The sequence below is a fragment of the Lissotriton helveticus genome, chromosome 5_1, assembly GCF_964261635.1.
Source record: "Lissotriton helveticus chromosome 5_1, aLisHel1.1, whole genome shotgun sequence".
NCBI classification, from domain to species: domain Eukaryota; kingdom Metazoa; phylum Chordata; class Amphibia; order Caudata; family Salamandridae; genus Lissotriton; species Lissotriton helveticus.
In genome coordinates this window covers 1,139,241,827-1,139,262,621 of record NC_136065.1, presented here as the reverse complement: position 1 = coordinate 1,139,262,621, position 20,795 = coordinate 1,139,241,827, and the positions used below count along the sequence as shown (strand labels likewise).

At 60.8% G+C, this 20,795-nt stretch overlaps 1 protein-coding gene across 1 annotated transcript in view; it reads right to left on the bottom strand.

Annotated features, from left to right (window-relative positions):
• Positions 1–20,795, bottom strand: part of SHOC2 (SHOC2 leucine rich repeat scaffold protein) — a 347,624-nt gene that overhangs the window by 60,684 nt on the left and 266,145 nt on the right. Inside the window, exon 7 of the mRNA XM_078643771.1 lies at positions 362–499. Within this exon, the coding sequence (XP_078499897.1) occupies positions 362–499 (138 nt within the window). The remainder of the gene's footprint in view (positions 1–361; positions 500–20,795) is intronic.

Genomic DNA, 20,795 nt, shown 5'->3' with positions numbered 1-20,795 from the left:
ACAATCACCTCTATGTATGTATTTATTTTGTTTTTTAAATCACAAATCATTTTATTTAAAATAATTTGTAATCATTCTGTATTAATTTTGAATATGTACCAATTATGTAACGCTAAAGTTAGTGAATATTTTTGTGGAAAGTGAAACATTAACTCACTCCATGCTGCTGTAGTCTAACTATGGGCCCTTAGATCAAGGTCTTTGAAAGGAATTTTGACATGACTGTTCTGATACGTTTTCCTTACATACGCAGGAGAGAACATCAACAGGAAACTTAAAAAGTGGTAAAACTTATTATTTCTTCTTGAAATACTCTGTAGACTTAACTCATAATGTGCATTCCTCATATTAATATTCTAACCTGTAGATCTTTAAGATATGCAATTTCATTAGGCAAAGATTCAAGTTTGTTCTCCTCCAAATCCAACTCTCTTATTTTCCGCAGGTTTCCAATGCCATGGGGAAGCTTCTTCAGAAGATTATTTGACAAGACAAGAACCTAAAAATAAAAGCAAAGAATTTTAGGAAAGTGTCCACCTGTGTTCTAGGATTAGTGCTAGGGTAATCATGGAAACATGGAAGATGTTAGGCTGCAGTACTCCATCTGTCACCGATCTTACCATAGTGCACATTCATTCTTAAACACTTATGCGTAAAGTTAGGATTCCTGATAGAATCCAATTAGAAAACTAACTCCCAACCTTTAAAAAAATAAAAAAGTTATAATCATAAAAGGAAAATAAGCTATAGTTACTGCACATGTAATCTATGGCACAAAACCTCATGACAGTCAGTGTACAGCTTTCATATTGCAAAGTTAAAACAAAAACAAAGGAGCAATCCAATCCAGTTAAACGCATGGTCTTTTACCCAATCTTACAGCATCAACAACCGCCAACAAGCATTTACAATGCAATGGTCTCGTCTTTGTTAAAGTTAGAGCTATTGGCATTGCAAATGGCATTTTTAGTTTTTGTTAAAACATAAATAAATGGTATTGTCATTTACAATGGCAATAGGTGAGAATTAGAGAGTAGTAGAGAGTACTAGCAGACACACAGCCCCCCACATACACACAGAGCCCACCCCACACACAGCCCCCCCCCACTCACACACACAGCCCCCCCCCACTCACACACACAGCCCCCCCCACACACACACACAGCCCCCCCACACACACACACAGCCCCCCCCACACACACACACAGCCCCCCACACACACACACACAGCCCCCCCCACACACACACACAGAGCCCCCCCCACACACACACAGCCCCCCCCACACACACACAGCCCCCCCCACACACACACAGCCCCCCCACACACACACAGCCCCCCCCACACACAGAGCCCCCCCCACACACACAGAGCCCCCCCCACACACACAGAGCCCCCCCCACACACACAGAGCCCCCCCCACACACACAGAGCCCCCCCACACACACAGAGCCCCCCCCCACCACACAGAGCCCCCCACCACCACACAGAGCCCCCCACCACACAGAGCCCCCCACACACAGAGCCCCCCACACACAGAGCCCCCCACACACAGAGCCCCCCACACACAGAGCCCCCAGCCCACACACAGAGCCCCCCACACACAGAGCCCCCCACACACAGAGCCCCCCACACACAGAGCCCCCCCACACACAGAGCCCCCCCACACACAGAGCCCCCCCACACACAGAGCCCCCCCACACACAGAGCCCCCCCACACACAGAGCCCCCCCACACACAGAGCCCCCCACACACAGAGCCCCCCCACACACACAGAGCCCCCCTACACACACACAGAGCCCCCTACACACACACACACAGAGCCCCCCCATACACACAGAGCCCCCCACACACACACAGAGCCCCCCCACACACACACAGAGCCCCCCACACACACACACAGAGCCCCACACACACACACAGAGCCCCACACACACACACAGAGCCCCACACACACACACACAGAGCCCCACACACACACACACAGAGCCACACACACACACAGAGCCACACACACACACAGCCACCCACACACACAGAGCCCCCCCACCCACACACACAGAGCCCCCCACACACACACACAGAGCCCCCCACACACACAGAGCCCCCCACACACACAGAGCCCCCCACACACACAGAGCCCCCCACACACACAGAGCCCCCCCCACCACACAGAGCCCCCCCCACCACACAGAGCCCCCCCACACACAGAGAGCCCCCCCCCACCACACAGAGCCCCCCACCACACAGAGCCCCCCACACACAGAGCCCCCCACACACAGAGCCCCCCACACACAGAGCCCCCCACACACAGAGCCCCCCCACACACAGAGCCCCCCCCACACACACAGAGCCCCCCCACACACACAGAGCCCCCCCCACACACACAGAGCCCCCCCCACACACACAGAGCCCCCCCCACACACACAGAGCCCCCCCCCCACACACACAGAGCCCCCCCCCACACACACAGAGCCCCCCCCACACACACACAGAGCCCCCCCCACACACACACAGAGCCCCCCACACACACACAGAGCCCCCCACACACACACAGAGCCCCACACACACACACACAGAGCAGCCCCACACACAGAGCAGCCCCACACACAGAGCAGCCCCACACACACACACAGAGCCACACACACAGAGCCACACACACACACACACACACACACAGAGCCCCCCACACACACACAGAGCCACCCACACACACACAGAGCCCCCCACACACACACAGAGCCACCCACACACACACAGAGCCCCCCCCACACACACAGAGCCCCCCCACACACACAGAGCCCCCCCACACACACAGAGCCCCCCCACACACACAGAGCCCCCCCCCACACACACAGAGCCCCCCCCCCACACACACAGAGCCCCCCCCCCACACACACAGAGCCCCCCCCCACACACACAGAGCCCCCCCCACACACACAGAGCCCCCCACACACACAGAGCCCCCCACACACACAGAGCCCCCCACACACACAGAGCCCCCCCACACACACACAGAGCCCCCCCACACACACAGAGCCCCCCCACACACACACAGAGCCCCCCCACACACACAGAGCCCCCCCACACACACAGAGCCCCCCCACACACACAGAGCCGCCCCACACACAGAGCCCCCCCACAAACACACACAGCCCCCACCACACACACAGCCCCCACCACACACACAGCCCCCACCACACACACAGCCCCCCACCACACACACAGCCCCCCACCACACACACAGCCCCCCACCACACACACAGCCCCCCACCACACACACAGCCCACCACACACACAGCCCCCCACCACACACAGAGCCCCCCCACCACACACACAGAGCCCCCCCACACACACAGAGCCCCCCCACACACACAGAGCCCCCCCACACACAGAGCCCCCCCCCACACACAGAGCCCACAAACACACACAGCCCCCACCACACACACAGCCCCCCACCACACACACAGCCCCCCACCACACACACAGCCCCCCACCACACACACACAGCCCCCCACCACACACACACAGCCCCCCACCACACACACACAGCCCCCCACCACACACACACAGCCCCCCACCACACACACACAGCCCCCCACCACACACACACAGCCCCCCACCACACACACACAGCCCCCCACCACACACACAGCCCCCACCACACACACACAGCCCCCCCACACACACAGAGCCCCCCCACACACACAGAGCCCCCCACACACACAGAGCCCCCCACACACACAGAGCCCCCCCCACACACACACAGCCCCCCACACACACACAGAGCCCCCCCCACACACAGAGCCCCCCCCACACACAGAGCCCCCCCAACACACAGAGCCCCCCCAACACACAGATCCCCCCTACACACACACAGATCCCCCCTACACACACACAGCCCCCCCACACACACACAGGCCCCCCACACACACACACAGCCCCCCACACACACACACAGCCCCCCCATACACACAGAGGCCCCCCCCACACACACAGAGCCCACACACACACACACACACAGAGCCCACACACACACACACACCCACACACACACACACAGAGCCCCCCCACACACACACAGAGCCCACACACACACAGAGCCCCACACACACAGAGCCCCACACACACAGAGCCCCACACACACAGAGCCCCACACACACAGAGCCCCACACACACAGAGCCCCACACACACAGAGCCCCCCACACACAGAGCCCCCCCCACACACAGAGCCCCCCACACACAGAGCCCCCCACACACAGAGCCCACACACACACAGAGCCCACACACACACAGAGCCCACACACACACAGAGCCCACACACACACAGAGCCCACACACACACAGAGCCCACACACACACAGAGCCCACACACACACAGAGCCCACACACACACAGAGCCCACACACACACACAGAGCCCACACACACACAGAGCCAGCCACACACACACACACAGAGCCCCCCCCCCCACACACACAGCACCCCCCACACACACAGAGCCCCCCACACACAGAGCCCCCCACACACACAGAGCCCCCCCACACACACAGAGCCCCCCCACACACACAGAGCCCCCCCACACACACAGAGCCCCCCCACACACACAGAGCCCCCCCACACACACAGAGCCCCCACACACACAGAGCCCCCACACACACACACAGAGCCCCCACACACACACACAGAGCCCCCCCACACACACAGAGCCCCCACACACAGAGCCCCCCCACACACACAGAGCCCCCCTACACACACACACACAGAGCCCCCCCCACACACACAGAGCCCCCCCCACACACAGAGCCCCCCCCACACACAGAGCCCCCAAACACACACAGAGCCCCCCCCACACACACAGAGCCCCCCCCACACACAGAGCCCCCCCCACACACAGAGCCCCCCCCACACACAGAGCCCCCCACAAACACACACAGAGCCCCCCACACACACACACAGAGCCCCCCACACACACAGCCCCCACACACACACACAGAGCCCCACCACACACAGAGCCCCACCACACACAGAGCCCCCACACACACACAGAGCCCCCACACACACACAGAGCCCCCCCACACACACAGAGCCCCCACACACACACAGAGCCCCCACACACACACAGAACCCCCCCCACACACACAGAACCCCCCCCACACACACAGAACCCCCCCCACACACACAGAGCCCCCCCCACACACACAGAGCCCCCCCCCACACACACAGAGCCCCCCCCCCACACACACAGAGCCCCCCCACACACAGAGCCCCCCCACACACAGAGCCCCCCACACACACAGAGCCCCCCACACACACAGAGCCCCCCACACACAGAGCCCCCCCCACACACAGAGCCCCCCCCACACACAGAGCCCCCCCACACAGAGCCCCCCCCACACAGAGCCCCCCCCACACAGAGCCCCCCCCACAGAGAGCCCCCCCACACAGAGAGCCCCCCCACACACAGCCCCCCCACACAGAGAGCCCCCCCACACAGAGCCCCCCACACAGAGAGCCCCCCCACACAGAGAGCCCCCCCCACACACACACAGAGAGCCCCCCCCACACACACACAGAGAGCCCCCCCCACACACACACAGAGAGCCCCCCCCACACACACACAGAGCCCCAAACACACACAGAGCCCCCCACAGAGAGCCCCCCACACACACACACACAGAGCCCCACACACACACACACAGAGAGCCCCACACACACACACAGAGCCCCCCCAACACACACAGAGCCCCCCCAACAGAGCCCCCCCCCACACACACACAGAGCCCCCCCCACACACACACAGAGCCCCCCACACACACACAGAGCCCCCCCCACACACACAGAGCCCCACACACAGAGCCCCCCACACACACAGAGCCCCCCCACACACACACAGAGCCCCACACACACACACACAGAGCCCCCCCCACACAGAGCCCCCCCACACACACAGAGCCCACCCACACACACACACACAGAGCCCCCCCCACACACACACACAGAGCCCCCCCCACACACACACACAGAGCCCCCCACACACACACACAGCCCCCCACACACACAGAGCCCCCCACACACAGAGCCCCCCACACACACAGAGCCCCCCACACACACAGAGAGCCCCCACACACAGAGACACACACAGAGCCCCCCACACACACAGAGCCCCCCCACACACACAGAGCCCCCCCACACACAGCCCCCCCACACACAGATCCCCCCACACACACACAGAGCCCCCCCCCCACACACACACACACAGAGCCCCCCCTACACACACACACACACACACACACAGAGAGCCCCCCCTACACACACACACACACACACACACACACACACACACACACACACACACACAGCCCCCCTGTTGGACCCGGCCTCGTGGCGTGGTCCTACCCCTCCCGCATGGCGGGCCCCGGACAACATCGGCCCTCCATCCAGCCCGGGTCGCCCTCGGGCACACCTCTGCACGCCCTCCAAACCACCAGATCCGCCATCCGGCGGCCCACAACCACTGATACGGGCCCCTCGGGCCACCCCAGCATTACCGGTCCGGTGCCCACCCCGGACCCTCATTCCAGGCCCGACGCCATCTTGGGCAAATCACGTCACAGACACGTGGTCCCGGACCAGCCTCGGCCACGGCCCCAGCGAGCCCCCCATCGAGGCACCAAGAACCCTCCGGGTGGTAGAGTGGCCACTCAACCAGAGACAAGGAGAGGGGAGTTTTGATGGCTCTCCAACCATCCCCGGATGCCTGGTTTTGATCACCCTCCGGCCTCCCTGGGCTCCGGCTCCACCCCCCTGCTGGGTGTCTGGACACCATCATCCCGGCCCCTCTGACCCCCAGGCGAGAGGGTCCGGACATCAAAGGACTCCAGACCTATATCTGGGCCAGCCCCGGAGTAGGACGGCAGTTGTATCCCGGAGTCGAGAAGCCCTGCTGACGCGGTCGCGGCTGACCCTGAGACAAACTCTCCTTGCTGCCCTACTTGGAACCTGCTGGCGCTGCCGCGGTCCATCTTTGCCGTAACCATCTTGGAGCCTGCTGGCGCTGCCGCGGTCCACACTCGCTGAACCATCTTGGAGCCTGCTGGCGCTGCCGCGGTCCACACTCGCTGAACCATCTTGGAGCCTGCTGGCGCTGCCGCGGTCCACACTCGCTGAACCATCTTGGAGCCTGCTGGCGCTGCCGCGGTCCACACTCGCTGAACCATCTCGGAACCTGCTGGCGCTGCTGCGGTCCACACTCGCTGAACCATTTTGGAACCTGCTGGCGCTGCCGCGGTCCACACTCGCTGAACCATCTTGGAGCCTGCTGGCGCTGCCGCGGTCCACACTCGCTGAACCATCTTGGAGCCTGCTGGCGCTGCCGCGGTCCACACTCGCTGAACCATCTCGGAATCTGCTGGCGCTGCCGCGGTCCACACTCGCTGAACCATTTTGGAACCTGCTGGCGCTGCCGCGGTCCACACTCGCTGAACCATCTTGGAGCCTGCTGGCGCTGCCGCCGTCCATACTCGCTGACCCATCTCGGAACCTGCTGGCGCTGCCGCGGTCCCCACTCGCTGAACCATCTTGGAACCTGCTGGCGCTGCCGCGGTCCACGCTCGCTGAACCATCCTGGAGCCTGCTGGCGCTGCCGCGGCCCCACCTTCCGGAACCCCCCAGCTCGAGGATTGAGAGCTGTGCGTAGGGTCCCATTGCAACCGGCCATCTATAGGACTGTCCCGCTACCTTGCCCCTTGCCACACGACTTTCCCGATCTCTGGATCTGCTGTATATATTGAACCGATACTTATTGCCCGATAAAGATTGAAAACTCTATCTACGTGTGGTGTATATTTGTAGTGGTGTGGTTACTCTGCTGTACGATTCTAGGGGAGGGCCCTCCCGTCGGAGGCCTCTCGACATCGCTCGGTCCCTTCTCTGAAGGAGGGGTAGACCTAGGGGTGGTCAGTCAGACACCTTCTGCCTCCCCCGGGTTCGCCTTTCTAACATTGGTGGCAGGCGCTGCGATCCGAGCCAACGCAAAATCGTACAGAGAGTGATCTACCCGCTACGACGGAAAAACACACAGAGACCATGACGACCCAAGGAACCAACCTACCTGCCGAATTCCAGAAAGAGAAGATAGGAGAATACAGCCACAAAGAACTAAAACAATTCTGTAAAGACATGGGTATCGCTACCACGGGCCTGAGCACAAAAGAGGACTTCAAATCGGCCCTACAAGCCTGGGTGGAAACCCGAGACAGACCACCCCAAGAGGAGAATGGACCGAACGGGCAACAGGAAACCAGCGCACCCCCGATGGGGGAAAGAACTGCAACACTAAACGCGGACCTCATCTATGAAGACGCTCGAGAACCAGAGCGCGACCGCCTCACACGAAGTGGAACTTGCACGACTCCGGCTAGACGGAAAACTCCAGCTAGCGGAGAAAAAGATAGCCCTCGAGCAACTACGGCTGGAGGGGGATCTAGAAGAGAAACGGAGACAACGTGACCTCGAAGAAAAAAAAACTAGCCTATGAACACGAACGAGGCCTGAGAGAACTAGAAATCAAGGCCAAGATCAACGAAGATAGTGCGGCCGGGGCCAAGACCGCAGCCCCTCCCGTGGACACCAAGGTTCACCTACCGAAAGATGTAGTCAAAGAATACTACAAGAACGATGATATCCAACAATGGTTCAAAGCCTACGAGGAGGCCATGACCGCCCATCGGGTGCCCCTGAAGGATTGGGGCGCCGGCCTGTGGGGAAAGTTTGTCAACGAAGGGAGGGACGTCCTGCTGGAACTCCCCGACACCGAAATGACCTCCTATGAACACATGAAAACGGCCTTACTCACGCGCTACGGACTCACCCCCGAAATGTACCGGCAGAGGTTCTGAGACTGTAAAAAAATCCCCGGTACCTCTTGGGTAGAATATGTGAACTTTTTTAGCAGAGCCTTCGAGGGGTGGGTCAAAGGCAGTCAGGTCACTACCTACCAGCAGTTGGTCGACCTGATGTTATGGGAGCACCTCTCCAACAACTGCTTCATTGAACTACGACAGCATCTCCTCGACAGCAAGTTGACCGAGCCGCGGAAGCTAGCGGTCGAAGCAGATCGGTGGGCGAGCAACCGCGTCCACCGGAACACCACAGGAGAATATGGACGAGGGTCCCCGGGGAACCACCGGCCGCGAGGCGGCGGGTCTGGCACCAGCCGAGGTCGAGACCTCCCGCCGGAGTCTTCGCCCGCCTCCGCTACACCAGCCTCCAGCCAGAGGGGGGCCCATCCAGCCCGACCGGGGCCACGCCCCAACGTTACGTGCCACAGATGCCAGCGGCTGGGTCACTATGCCAATGATCCTCTATGCCCCATGAACCAGCGGCCCGGCACCACCGGGCCCCCCGGTCGTCAAATCACTGCAGCTGCTCTGAGCGCAGAAAAGAACGAAGAAGAAGAGGTCCCTATGGAACCAGAAGAATGGGAGTCCGCGGCCATGTGCCTCGCCTCCCTGGGCGACAAAGACATGATCCCCCGAGACCAGATTCCGATCAACACCCAGAAGTACCGCCAGTGGGTCACCATCAACGGACGCCGGGCCGAGGCTCTCCGTGACACGGGGGCCAGCATAACCGCCGTCCGCTGCCATCTGGTGACCCCAGAACAAATCTTGCCCCACGTTCTGTGCCCTGTCCGGTCAGCGGACAATTCCGAGAGCCTGTGCCAGATGGCCCGCATCCCCTTCGAGTGGGGAGGAGTGTCCGGCCTGCTGAAAGTCACCGTCCGAGACGATGCCCCGGTGGACTGCCTCCTAGGGAACGACCTGGAAAGTTCCCCCTGGGCACAGATCGAGCGAAGAGAGCATCTGGGGATGCTAGGCCTTCCTGAATGGGTTTGCGTAACGACCCGATCCATGTCCACCCGGGACGCCGTCCCAACCGAAGACAAGCTGCCCGAAGAACCTGAATGGCCGGCCCCTCCGCCCCCCGCCACTGCCACGGCCGAACCCGAACTGGGGCCGCAGGGCCCCAGCCATGAAGAACTCCCCGAGCTCGGGCCCCTTCCCGAACTAGCCCAGTGGCGCCAAGAAGGGGGCCCCACCCGTGAGCAGTTCCGTCGGGAACAAAAGACATGTCCTTCCCTTGTGGGACTCCGACAACAAGCCGCCACGCAAGCCACAGGAGACTCCTCGGCGTCCCACTGGGTCTATTGGGACCAGGACCTCCTGTACAGTGAACAAAAGATCGCCGAGCTGGGGGCCGGCCGAGTGCTAGTCGTCCCCCTCCACTTCAGAGACTTTCTCTTAAACCTGGCACATGATGTGCCCCTCGCCAGGCACCTGGGGCAGGACAAAACCTACAGCCGCCTGGTGACCCACTTTTATTGGCCGAAGATGCGCCGCGATGTGTGCAACCACTGCCGAACCTGTCCGACCTGCCAAGCCAGCGGAAAGAGTGGGGGGAAAATCAAGGCCCCACTCCAACCGTTTCCCGTGGTGACCACTCCCTTCGAGCGAGTAGGGATCGACATCGTGGGGCCCCTGGATCCTCCAACCTCCCAGGGGCACCGCTTCATCCTCGTCCTGGTGGACCATGCCACCCGCTACCCGGAAGCTATACCCCTCCGGACTATCACAGCCCCCGTAGTGGGTCGGGCGCTAATGGGGATCTTCTCCCGAGTCGGCTTCCCCCGAGAGGTCGTCAGTGATCGGGGCACAAACTTTATATCGAAATATATGCGGTCCCTGTGGCAACAGTGCGGGGTCGCGTATAAGTTCATCACCCCGTATCACCCTCAAGGGAATGGACTAGTGGAGCGATTTAATAAGACCCTGAAAGGAATGATCAAGGGCCTGGAAGAGCCCCTCCGGCGCAAATGGGACGTTCTGCTGCCATGCCTCCTGTTCGCCTACCGGGAGGTACCCCAGAAGTCCCTGGGGTTCAGCCCCTTTGAACTATTATATGGACACCCTGTGCGAGGCCCCCTCAGCCTGGTCAAGGAAGGCTGGGAGCTGGCCGCCTCCGATACTCCGCCCGATGTTTTCCGATACCTCTTGACTCTCCGCAACCAGACTCGGAGGTTCCGGGAACTGGCCGAAACCAACCTGAAGGCCAGTCAAGAGGAGATGAAGCGCTGGTATGATGAAAATGCCTCGTCCATTGAATTCGAGCCGGGTCAGCAGGTCTGGGTCATGTCCCCGGTCGACCCCGGCGCCCTCCAGGACAGATGGACGGGGCCCTTCAAAGTGGTGGAGCGCAAGAGCCCCGTCACCTACCTAGTGGACATGGAGTCCCCCCGGAACCCCCTCCGGGTCCTACACGCCAACTGGCTCAAGCCCCACTTTGTCCGCACAGAACTGAGCCTGTTGCTGGCTACCGATGACGGAGCAGAGGATGACTCCGAGCCTCTACCAGACCTCCTGAGCACCTCTGAGAAAGATGGCTCCGTCGAGGGAGTCTCCCTCTCTCCCGCGCTGACACCCAAACAGCGCCAGGACTGCCAGAAACTGCTGGGTCAATTTGCGAACTTATTTTCCTTCACCCCCGGAGTCACCCAGTGGTGTGTTCACGACGTCGACACCGGGGACAGTCCGCCCGTGCGGCACCGAGCCTACCGAGTCCCCGACCGAGTCCGGGCCTGCATCCAAGCCGAAGTTTCCAAGATGCTAGCCCTAGGGGTAGTCGAACCCTCAGACAGTCCATGGGCCAGTCCCGTCGTCCTGGTCCCTAAGGCCGCCGCCCCCGGGGTGCCCCCGGAGCTGCGGTTCTGTGTCGACTACCGGGGACTGAATGCCGTCACCAGGACCGACGCCCATCCCATTCCCCGAGCGGATGAACTGATCGATCGCCTGGGAGTCGCCAGGTACCTCAGCACCTTCGACCTCACGGCCGGATACTGGCAAATCGGCCTCACACCCGGGGCACAAGAACGATCCGCTTTCTCGACCCCCGATGGCCACTTCCACTTCAACGTGATGCCCTTCGGCATGAAGAATGCTCCGGCCACCTTCCAGAGACTAGTGAATTGGGTGCTGGCAGGGCTGGAAGAGTTCAGTGCCGCCTATCTGGACGATATTGCAGTGTACAGCCTCTGTTGGGACGAGCACCTGACCCACCTCTGGAAGGTCCTGACAGCCCTCCAACGGGCCGGACTAACAATAAAAGCCAGCAAGTGCCAGATCGGTCAAGGGTCCGTGACCTATCTGCGACACCAAGTGGGGAGCAGCCAAGTGGCTCCCCTTCAACCCAAGATCGACGCCATCCAGGCCTGGGAGTCCCCTGTCACCCAGACCGCCGTCCGAGCCTTCCTGGGGCTCACTGGATACTATCGGCGGTTCATAAAGAACTATGGGAGCATTGTGGGGGCCCTCACAGAACTAACCTCCAAGAGACTACCCCCGAAGGTGCACTGGACCCCCGAGTGCCAAGTAGCCCTTGAGACCCTAAAGACTGCCATGTGCACCGCCCCGGTGCTCCAGGCCCCCGACTACAGCCGAGAGTTCATCATCCAAACTGACGCCTCGGAACACGGCATTGGGGCCGTACTGTCCCAAATGAACTCTGACGGAGTCGACCTTCCTGTGGCCTACATCAGCCGGCGCCTGCTGGCCCGAGAACAACGATGGAGCACCATCGAGAGGGAAGCATTCGCCGTCGTATGGGCCCTAAAGAAGCTCCGGCCCTACCTCTTCGGCACCCACTTCCGAGTACAGACCGACCACCGGCCCCTGTGGTGGTTGATGCAGATGCGGGGCGAGAACCCGAAGTTGCTACGTTGGTCCATCTCCCTCCAAGGGATGAACTTCACCGTGGAGCATCGCCCTGGCAACGACCACGCCAACGCCGACGGCCTCTCCAGATTCTTCCGCCTTGGCGAGGAGAATCCCCAAAAAGATGGGTGACTCTCCCCTGCCTTCAGCTGGGGGGGACGCGTGTTGGACCCGGCCTTGTGGCGTGGTCCTACCCCTCCCGCATGGCGGGCCCCGGACGACATCGGCCCTCCATCCAGCCCGGGTCGCCCTCGGGCACACCTCTGCACGCCCTCCAAACCACCAGATCCGCCACCCGGCGGCCCACAACCACAGACACGGGCCCCTCGGGCCGCCCCAGCATTACCGGTCCGGTGCCCACCCCGGACCCACATTCCAGGCCCTACGCCATCTTGGGCCCATCACGTCACAGACACGTGGTCCCGGACCAGCCGCGGCCACGGCCCCAGCGAGCCCGCCATCGAGGCACCAAGAACCCTCCGGGTGGTAGAGTGGCCACTCAACCAGAGACAAGGAAAGGGGAGTTTCGATGGCTCTCCAACCGTCCCCGGATGCCTGGTTTCGATCGACCTCCGGCCTCCCTTAGCGCTGGCCCCAACCCCTGCTGGGTGTCTGGACACCATCATCCCGGCTCCTCTGACCCCCAGGCGAGAGGGTCCGGACATCAAAGGACTCCAGACCTATATCTGGGCCAGCCCCGGAGTAGGACGGCAGTTGTATCCCGGAGTCGAGAAGCCCTGCTGACGCGGTCGCGGCTGACCCTGAGACAAACTCCCCTAGCTGCCCTACTTGGAACCTGCTGGCGCTGCCGCGGTCCATCTTTGCCGTAACCATCTTGGAGCCTGCTGGCGCGGTCCACACTCGCTGAACCATCTTGGAGCCTGCTGGCGCTGCCGCGGTCCACACTCGCTGAACCATCTTGGAGCCTGCTGGCGCTGCCGCGGTCCACACTCGCTGAACCATCTTGGAGCCTGCTGGCGCTGCCGCGGTCCACACTCGCTGAACCATCTCGGAACCTGCTGGCGCTGCCGCGGTCCACACTCGCTGAACCATCTTGGAGCCTGCTGGCGCTGCCGCGGTCCACACTCGCTGAACCATCTTGGAGCCTGCTGGCGCTGCCGCGGTCCACACTCGCTGAACCATCTCGGAACCTGCTGGCGCTGCCGCGGTCCACACTCGCTGAACCATTTTGGAACCTGCTGGCGCTGCCGCGGTCCACACTCGCTGAACCATCTTGGAGCCTGCTGGCGCTGCCGCGGTCCACACTCGCTGAACCATCTCGGAACCTGCTGGCGCTGCCGCGGTCCCCACTCGCTGAACCATCTTGGAACCTGCTGGCGCTGCCGCGGTCCACGCTCGCTGAACCATCCTGGAGCCTGCTGGCGCTGCCGCGGCCCCACCTTTCGGAACCCCCCAGCTCGAGGATTGAGAGCTGTGCGTAGGGTCTCCTTGTAACCGACCATCTATAAGACTGTCCCGCTACCTTGCCCCTTGCCACAAGACTTTCCCGATCTCTGGATCTGCTGTATATATTGAACCGGGCATAATTGACCGATAAATATTGATAACTCTCTCGAAGTGAGGTGTATATTTGTAGTGGTGTGGTTACTCTGCTGTACGATTCTAGGGGAGGGCCCTCCCGTCGGAGGCCTCTCGACATCGCTCGGTCCCTTCTCTGAAGGAGGGGTAGACCTAGGGGTGGTCAGTCAGACACCTTCTGCCTCCTCCGGGTTCGCCTTTCTAACACCCCCCAACACAGAGCCCCCCCACACACAGAGCCCCCCCACACACAGAGCCCCCCAGACACAGAGCCCCCCCACATACACACAGCCCCCCCCACATACACACAGCCCCCCCCACATACACACAGCCCCCCCCACACACACACAGCCCCCCCCACACACACACAGCCCCCCCCACACACACAGCCCCCCCCCACACACACACAGCCCCCCCCACACACACACAGCCCCCCCACACACACACAGCCCCCCCCCCCACACACACAGCCCCCCACACACACACAGCCCCCCACACACACACAGCCCCCCACACACACACAGCCCCCCCCACACACACAGCCCCCCCACACACACACAGCCCCCCCACACACACACAGCCCCCCACACACACACAGCCCCCCACACACACACAGCCCCCCACACACACAGAGCCCCACACACAGAGCCCCACACACAGAGCCCCACACACAGAGCCCCACACACAGAGCCCCACACACAGAGCCCCACACACAGAGCCCCACACACAGAGCCCCACACACAGAGCCCCACACACAGAGCCCCACACACAGAGCCCCACACACAGAGCCCCACACACAGAGCCCCACACACAGAGCCCCACACACAGAGCCCCACACACAGAGCCCCACACACAGAGCCACACACAGAGCCACACACACATAGCCCCCCCACACACACAGAGCCCCCCACACAGAGCCCCCCACACAGAGCCCCCCACACAGAGCCCCCCACACAGAGCCCCCCACACAGAGCCCCCCACACACACAGCCCCCCCACACACACAGCCCCCCCACACACACAGCCCCCCCACACACACACACAGCCCCCCCACACACACACACAGCCCCCCCACACACACACACAGCCCCCCCACACACACACACACAGCCCCCCCACACACACACACAGCCCCCCCCACACACACACACACAGCCCCCCACACACAGCCCCCCACACACACACACAGCCCCCCCACACACACACACAGCCCCCACACAGAGCCCCCCCACACACACGCAGAGCCCCCCACACAGAGCCCCCCACACACACAGCCACACACACAGCCCCTCCCACCACACACAGAGCCCCACAGACACAGAGCCCCCCCACACACGCACAGAGCCCCCCCACACTCGCACAGAGCTCCCCCACACATACACAGAGCCCCCACACATACACAGAGCCCCCCCCACACACACAGAGCCCCCCACACACACACAGAGCCCCCCACACACACACAGAGCCCCCCCACAGAGCCCCCCTACACACACAGTGCCCCCCCACACACACAGTGCCCCCCCACACACACAGTGCCCCCCCACACACACAGAGCCCCCCACACACAGCCCCCCCACACAGAGCCCCCCCAACACACAGAGCCCCCCCAACACACACAGAGCCCCCCCAACACACACAGAGCCCCCCCAACACACACAGAGCCCCCCCAACACACACAGAGCCCCCCCAACACACAGAGCCCCCCCAACACACAGAGCCCCCCCAACACACAGAGCCCCCCCACACACACACACACAGAGCCCCCCCCCACACACAGCCCCCCTCCCCACACACACAGAGCCCCCCCCACACACAGCCCCCCTCCCCACACACACAGCCCCCCTCCCCACACACACAGCCCCCCTCCCCACACACACAGCCCCCCTCCCCACATACACAGCCCCCCTCCCCACACACACAGAGCCCACACACACAGAGCCCACACACAGAGCCACACACACACACACAGAGCCACACACACACACACAGAGCCACACACACACACACAGAGCCACACACACACACACACAGAGCCACACACACACACACAGAGCCCCACACACACAGAGCCCCCCCCCACACACAGCCCCCCTCCCCACACACACAGAGCCCCCCCCCACACAGCCCCCCTCCCCACACACACAGCCCCCCTCCCCACACACACAGCCCCCCTCCACACACACAGAGCCACACACACACAGAGCCACACACACACACACACAGAGCCACACACACACACACACAGAGCCACACACACACACACACAGAGCCACACACACACACACAGAGCCACACACACACACACAGAGCCACACACACACACACAGAGCCACACACACACACACAGAGCCACACACACACACACAGAGCCCCACACACACACACAGAGCCCCACACACACACACAGAGCCCCACACACACACAGAGCCCCACACACACACAGAGCCCCACACACACACAGAGCCCCACACACACACAGAGCCCCACACACACACAGAGCCCCACACACACACAGAGCCCCACACACACACAGAGCCCCACACACACACAGAGCCCCACACACACACAGAGCCCCACACACACACAGAGCCCCACACACACACAGAGCCCCACACACACACACACACAGAGCCACACACACACACACAGAGCCACACACACACACACAGAGCCACACCCACACACACACACACAGAGCCACACACACAGAGCCACACACACAGAGCCACACACACAGAGCCACACACACAGAGCCACACACACACACAGCCACACACACACACACCCACACACACACACACACACACACACACACACACACCCACACACACACACACACACACCCACACACACACCCACACACACACACACACACAGCCACACACACACACACACAGAGCCACACACACACAGAGCCACACACACACAGAGCCACACACACACACACAGAGCCACACACACACACAGAGCCACACACACACACAGAGCCACACACACACACAGAGCCACACACACACACAGAGCCACACCCACACACACACAGAGCCACACCCACACACACACAGAGCCACACACACACACAGAGCCACACACAGAGCAACACATACACACAGAGCCAGAGCCACACCCACACAGAGCCACACACACACAGCCACACACACACACACAGAGAGCCAGCCACACACACACACAGAGCCAGCCACACACACACACACAGAGCCAGCCACACACACACACACAGAGCCAGCCACACACACACACAGAGCCAGCCACACACACACACACAGAGCCAGCCACACACACACACAGAGCCAGCCACACACACACACACAGAGCCAGCCACACACACACACACAGACACAGCCACACACACAGACACAGCCACACACACACACACAGACACACACACACACAGCCACACACACACACACAGCCACACACACACACACAGCCACACACACACACACAGCCACACACACACACACAGCCACACACACACACACAGCCACACACACACACACAGCCACACACACACACAGCCACACACACACACACAGCCACACACACACACACAGCCACACACACACACACAGCCACACACACACACACAGCCACACACACACACACACAGAGCCACACACACACACACAGAGCCACACACACACACACAGAGCCACACACACACACACAGAGCCACACACACACACACACAGAGCCACACACACACACACAGAGCCACACACACACACAGAGCCACACACACACACACAGAGCCACACACACACACACAGAGCCACACACACACACACAGAGCCACACACACACAGAGCCACACACACACACAGAGCCACACACACACACAGAGCCACACACACACACAGAGCCACACACACACACAGAGCCACACACAGAGCCAGCCACACACAGAGCCAGCCACACACAGAGCCAGCCACACACAGAGCCAGCCACACACAGAGCCAGCCACACACAGAGCCAGCCACACACAGAGCCAGCCACACACAGAGCCAGCCACACACAGAGCCAGCCACACACAGAGCCAGCCACACACAGAGCCAGCCACACACAGAGCCAGCCACACACAGAGCCAGCCACACACAGAGCCAGCCACACACAGAGCCCCACACACAGAGCCCCACACACAGAGCCCCACACACAGAGCCCCACACACAGAGCCCCACACACAGAGCCCCACACACAGAGCCCCACACACAGAGCCCCACACGCAGAGCCCCACACACAGAGCCCCACACACAGAGCCCCACACACAGAGCCCCACACACAGAGCCCCACACACAGAGCCCCACACACAGAGCCCCACACACAGAGCCCCACACACAGAGCCCCACACACAGAGCCCCACACACAGAGCCCCACACACAGAGCCCCACACACAGAGCCCCACACACAGAGCCCCACACACAGAGCCCCACACACAGAGCCCCACACGCAGAGCCACACACACGCAGAGCCACACACACGCAGAGCCACACACACACAGAGCCACACACACACAGAGCCACACACACACAGAGCCACACACACACAGAGCCACACACACACAGAGCCACACACACACAGAGCCACACACACACGGAGCCACACACACGGAGCCACACACACACACATATGGAGCCACGCACACACATATGGAGCCACACACACACATATGGAGCCACAAACACACATATGGAGCCACACACACACATATGGAGCCACACACACACATATGGAGCCACACACACACATATGGAGCCACACACACACATATGGAGCCACACACACACATATGGAGCCACACACACACATATGGAGCCACACACACACATATGGAGCCACACACACACATATGGAGCCACACACACACATATATGGAGCCACACACACACATATGGAGCCACACACACACATATGGAGCCACACACACACATATGGAGCCACACACACACATATGGAGCCACACACACACATATGGAGCCACACACACAGAGCCAGCCAGTGTGCCAAATGCTGGTAAGCCCGGTGGTACCAGTGGGGGAGGGCACCTCACTGCATCTCAGAGGCAGCCCCAATCGAGGAAAACCGGTGCCAGGTCTTTGCTGTAAACTGAAGACTGCAAGCGAGCCAGTGACACCGGAGCCAGCTCACTGCATCCCACGCACACTGACCTCAGCCAGGGTACTCTGCAGAAACTGACGGGGTGCCCTACCGATGGTAGTCCCTCCTAAGGGAGCCAAGCTGTTTACATGCCACGCAGACTGTCCTCGGCCCAGGTCTTTTCTGTAAACTGAAGGGGGTGAGGGAGCCAGTCTCACCGGAGCCAGCACACTGTACCCCAGTGCTTTAAGACCCCACTGTCATATTGACCTGTTGAGTACATTTACGTTTCTTTTGGGGAAGCAGGCCCCCTGGCAAAAAAGGCTTGTCTAGCTGTCTGCACTTCCCTTGGTTTCGCAGCACAGAATACTCCCTGCCCCACACTTCAGCTGAAGCATTCCAACCGGTGCAATTAATCTCGTCTTTTCACAAAATGTAGTATTACTGATTTTCTAAAACTTAAAAAAATTATGGGCACGTCCTGACTCCCAGATCCCCCTTCCCACACTACCCACCCCCATCACAGGGTGCAAACAGCCAGAAGAAGAAAAACGCGGACTAAAGAAGCTGCAAGCAAGCAGGTCACGGTAGAGAGCAGGCTAAACAAACTGTAGGCAGCAAGCAGGTCAGGTCAAAGAGCATGCTAGTTAGGGTAGCTAATTAGACTAAAGAGGTGACGGGATGGGGCACATGCAGCAAGAGTGTGTTCTGGGAAGGAAGTGGCATGGCACAAGCTGTGGAGCTGCTGAAGGGTAGGTAGGGTGCAGGCAGATCTGACATTTAGGCTGGGTAGGATGCACGTTGCATGGCAAGCGATTGGCTTGGTACACCCAGGGGGGTGGGGGTCAGGACAAAGTGGGTAACAGGCTCTAGTTAGGGAACAGGATGCAGGGCAGGTGTCTGGGCGGCTTGGTTGGAGGCATACATGAGGAGCAGTGTGGCTGCAGGTAAGCAGAGGCTGCAGGGAACTGGTGGCTGGTTGGCAGTTAAGAAGTGTGGCTAAAAGGCTGTGTAAGGTGCCAACGGCCCCGTGCAGGCAATGTAATAGGCCACCTGACAGCTGGCTGGGTAATAAAGATACAACAACAATCATGGTTCCGTGGGCGCTAAGGCCCTGAGTCTCGGTGCCACTGCACTTGCTACACCATCGACACCTATGCACAATAGGATGTTAGCACGCTACCTAAGCTCCATGGAGGATTGCATGGTATATATTGTGCATGGTAGTTATCAGATGCCAGGGCCGGTGGCGGCTCCCCTGCGGGCCTCTCACCTGCAACGTAGAAGCGGTCCAGCACGCCGGTCTCCCCAAAGTCCAGCTTGCCGAAGAGCAACATCTCCAGGCGGACGCCGGCTCCCTCGCACGCCTCCCGC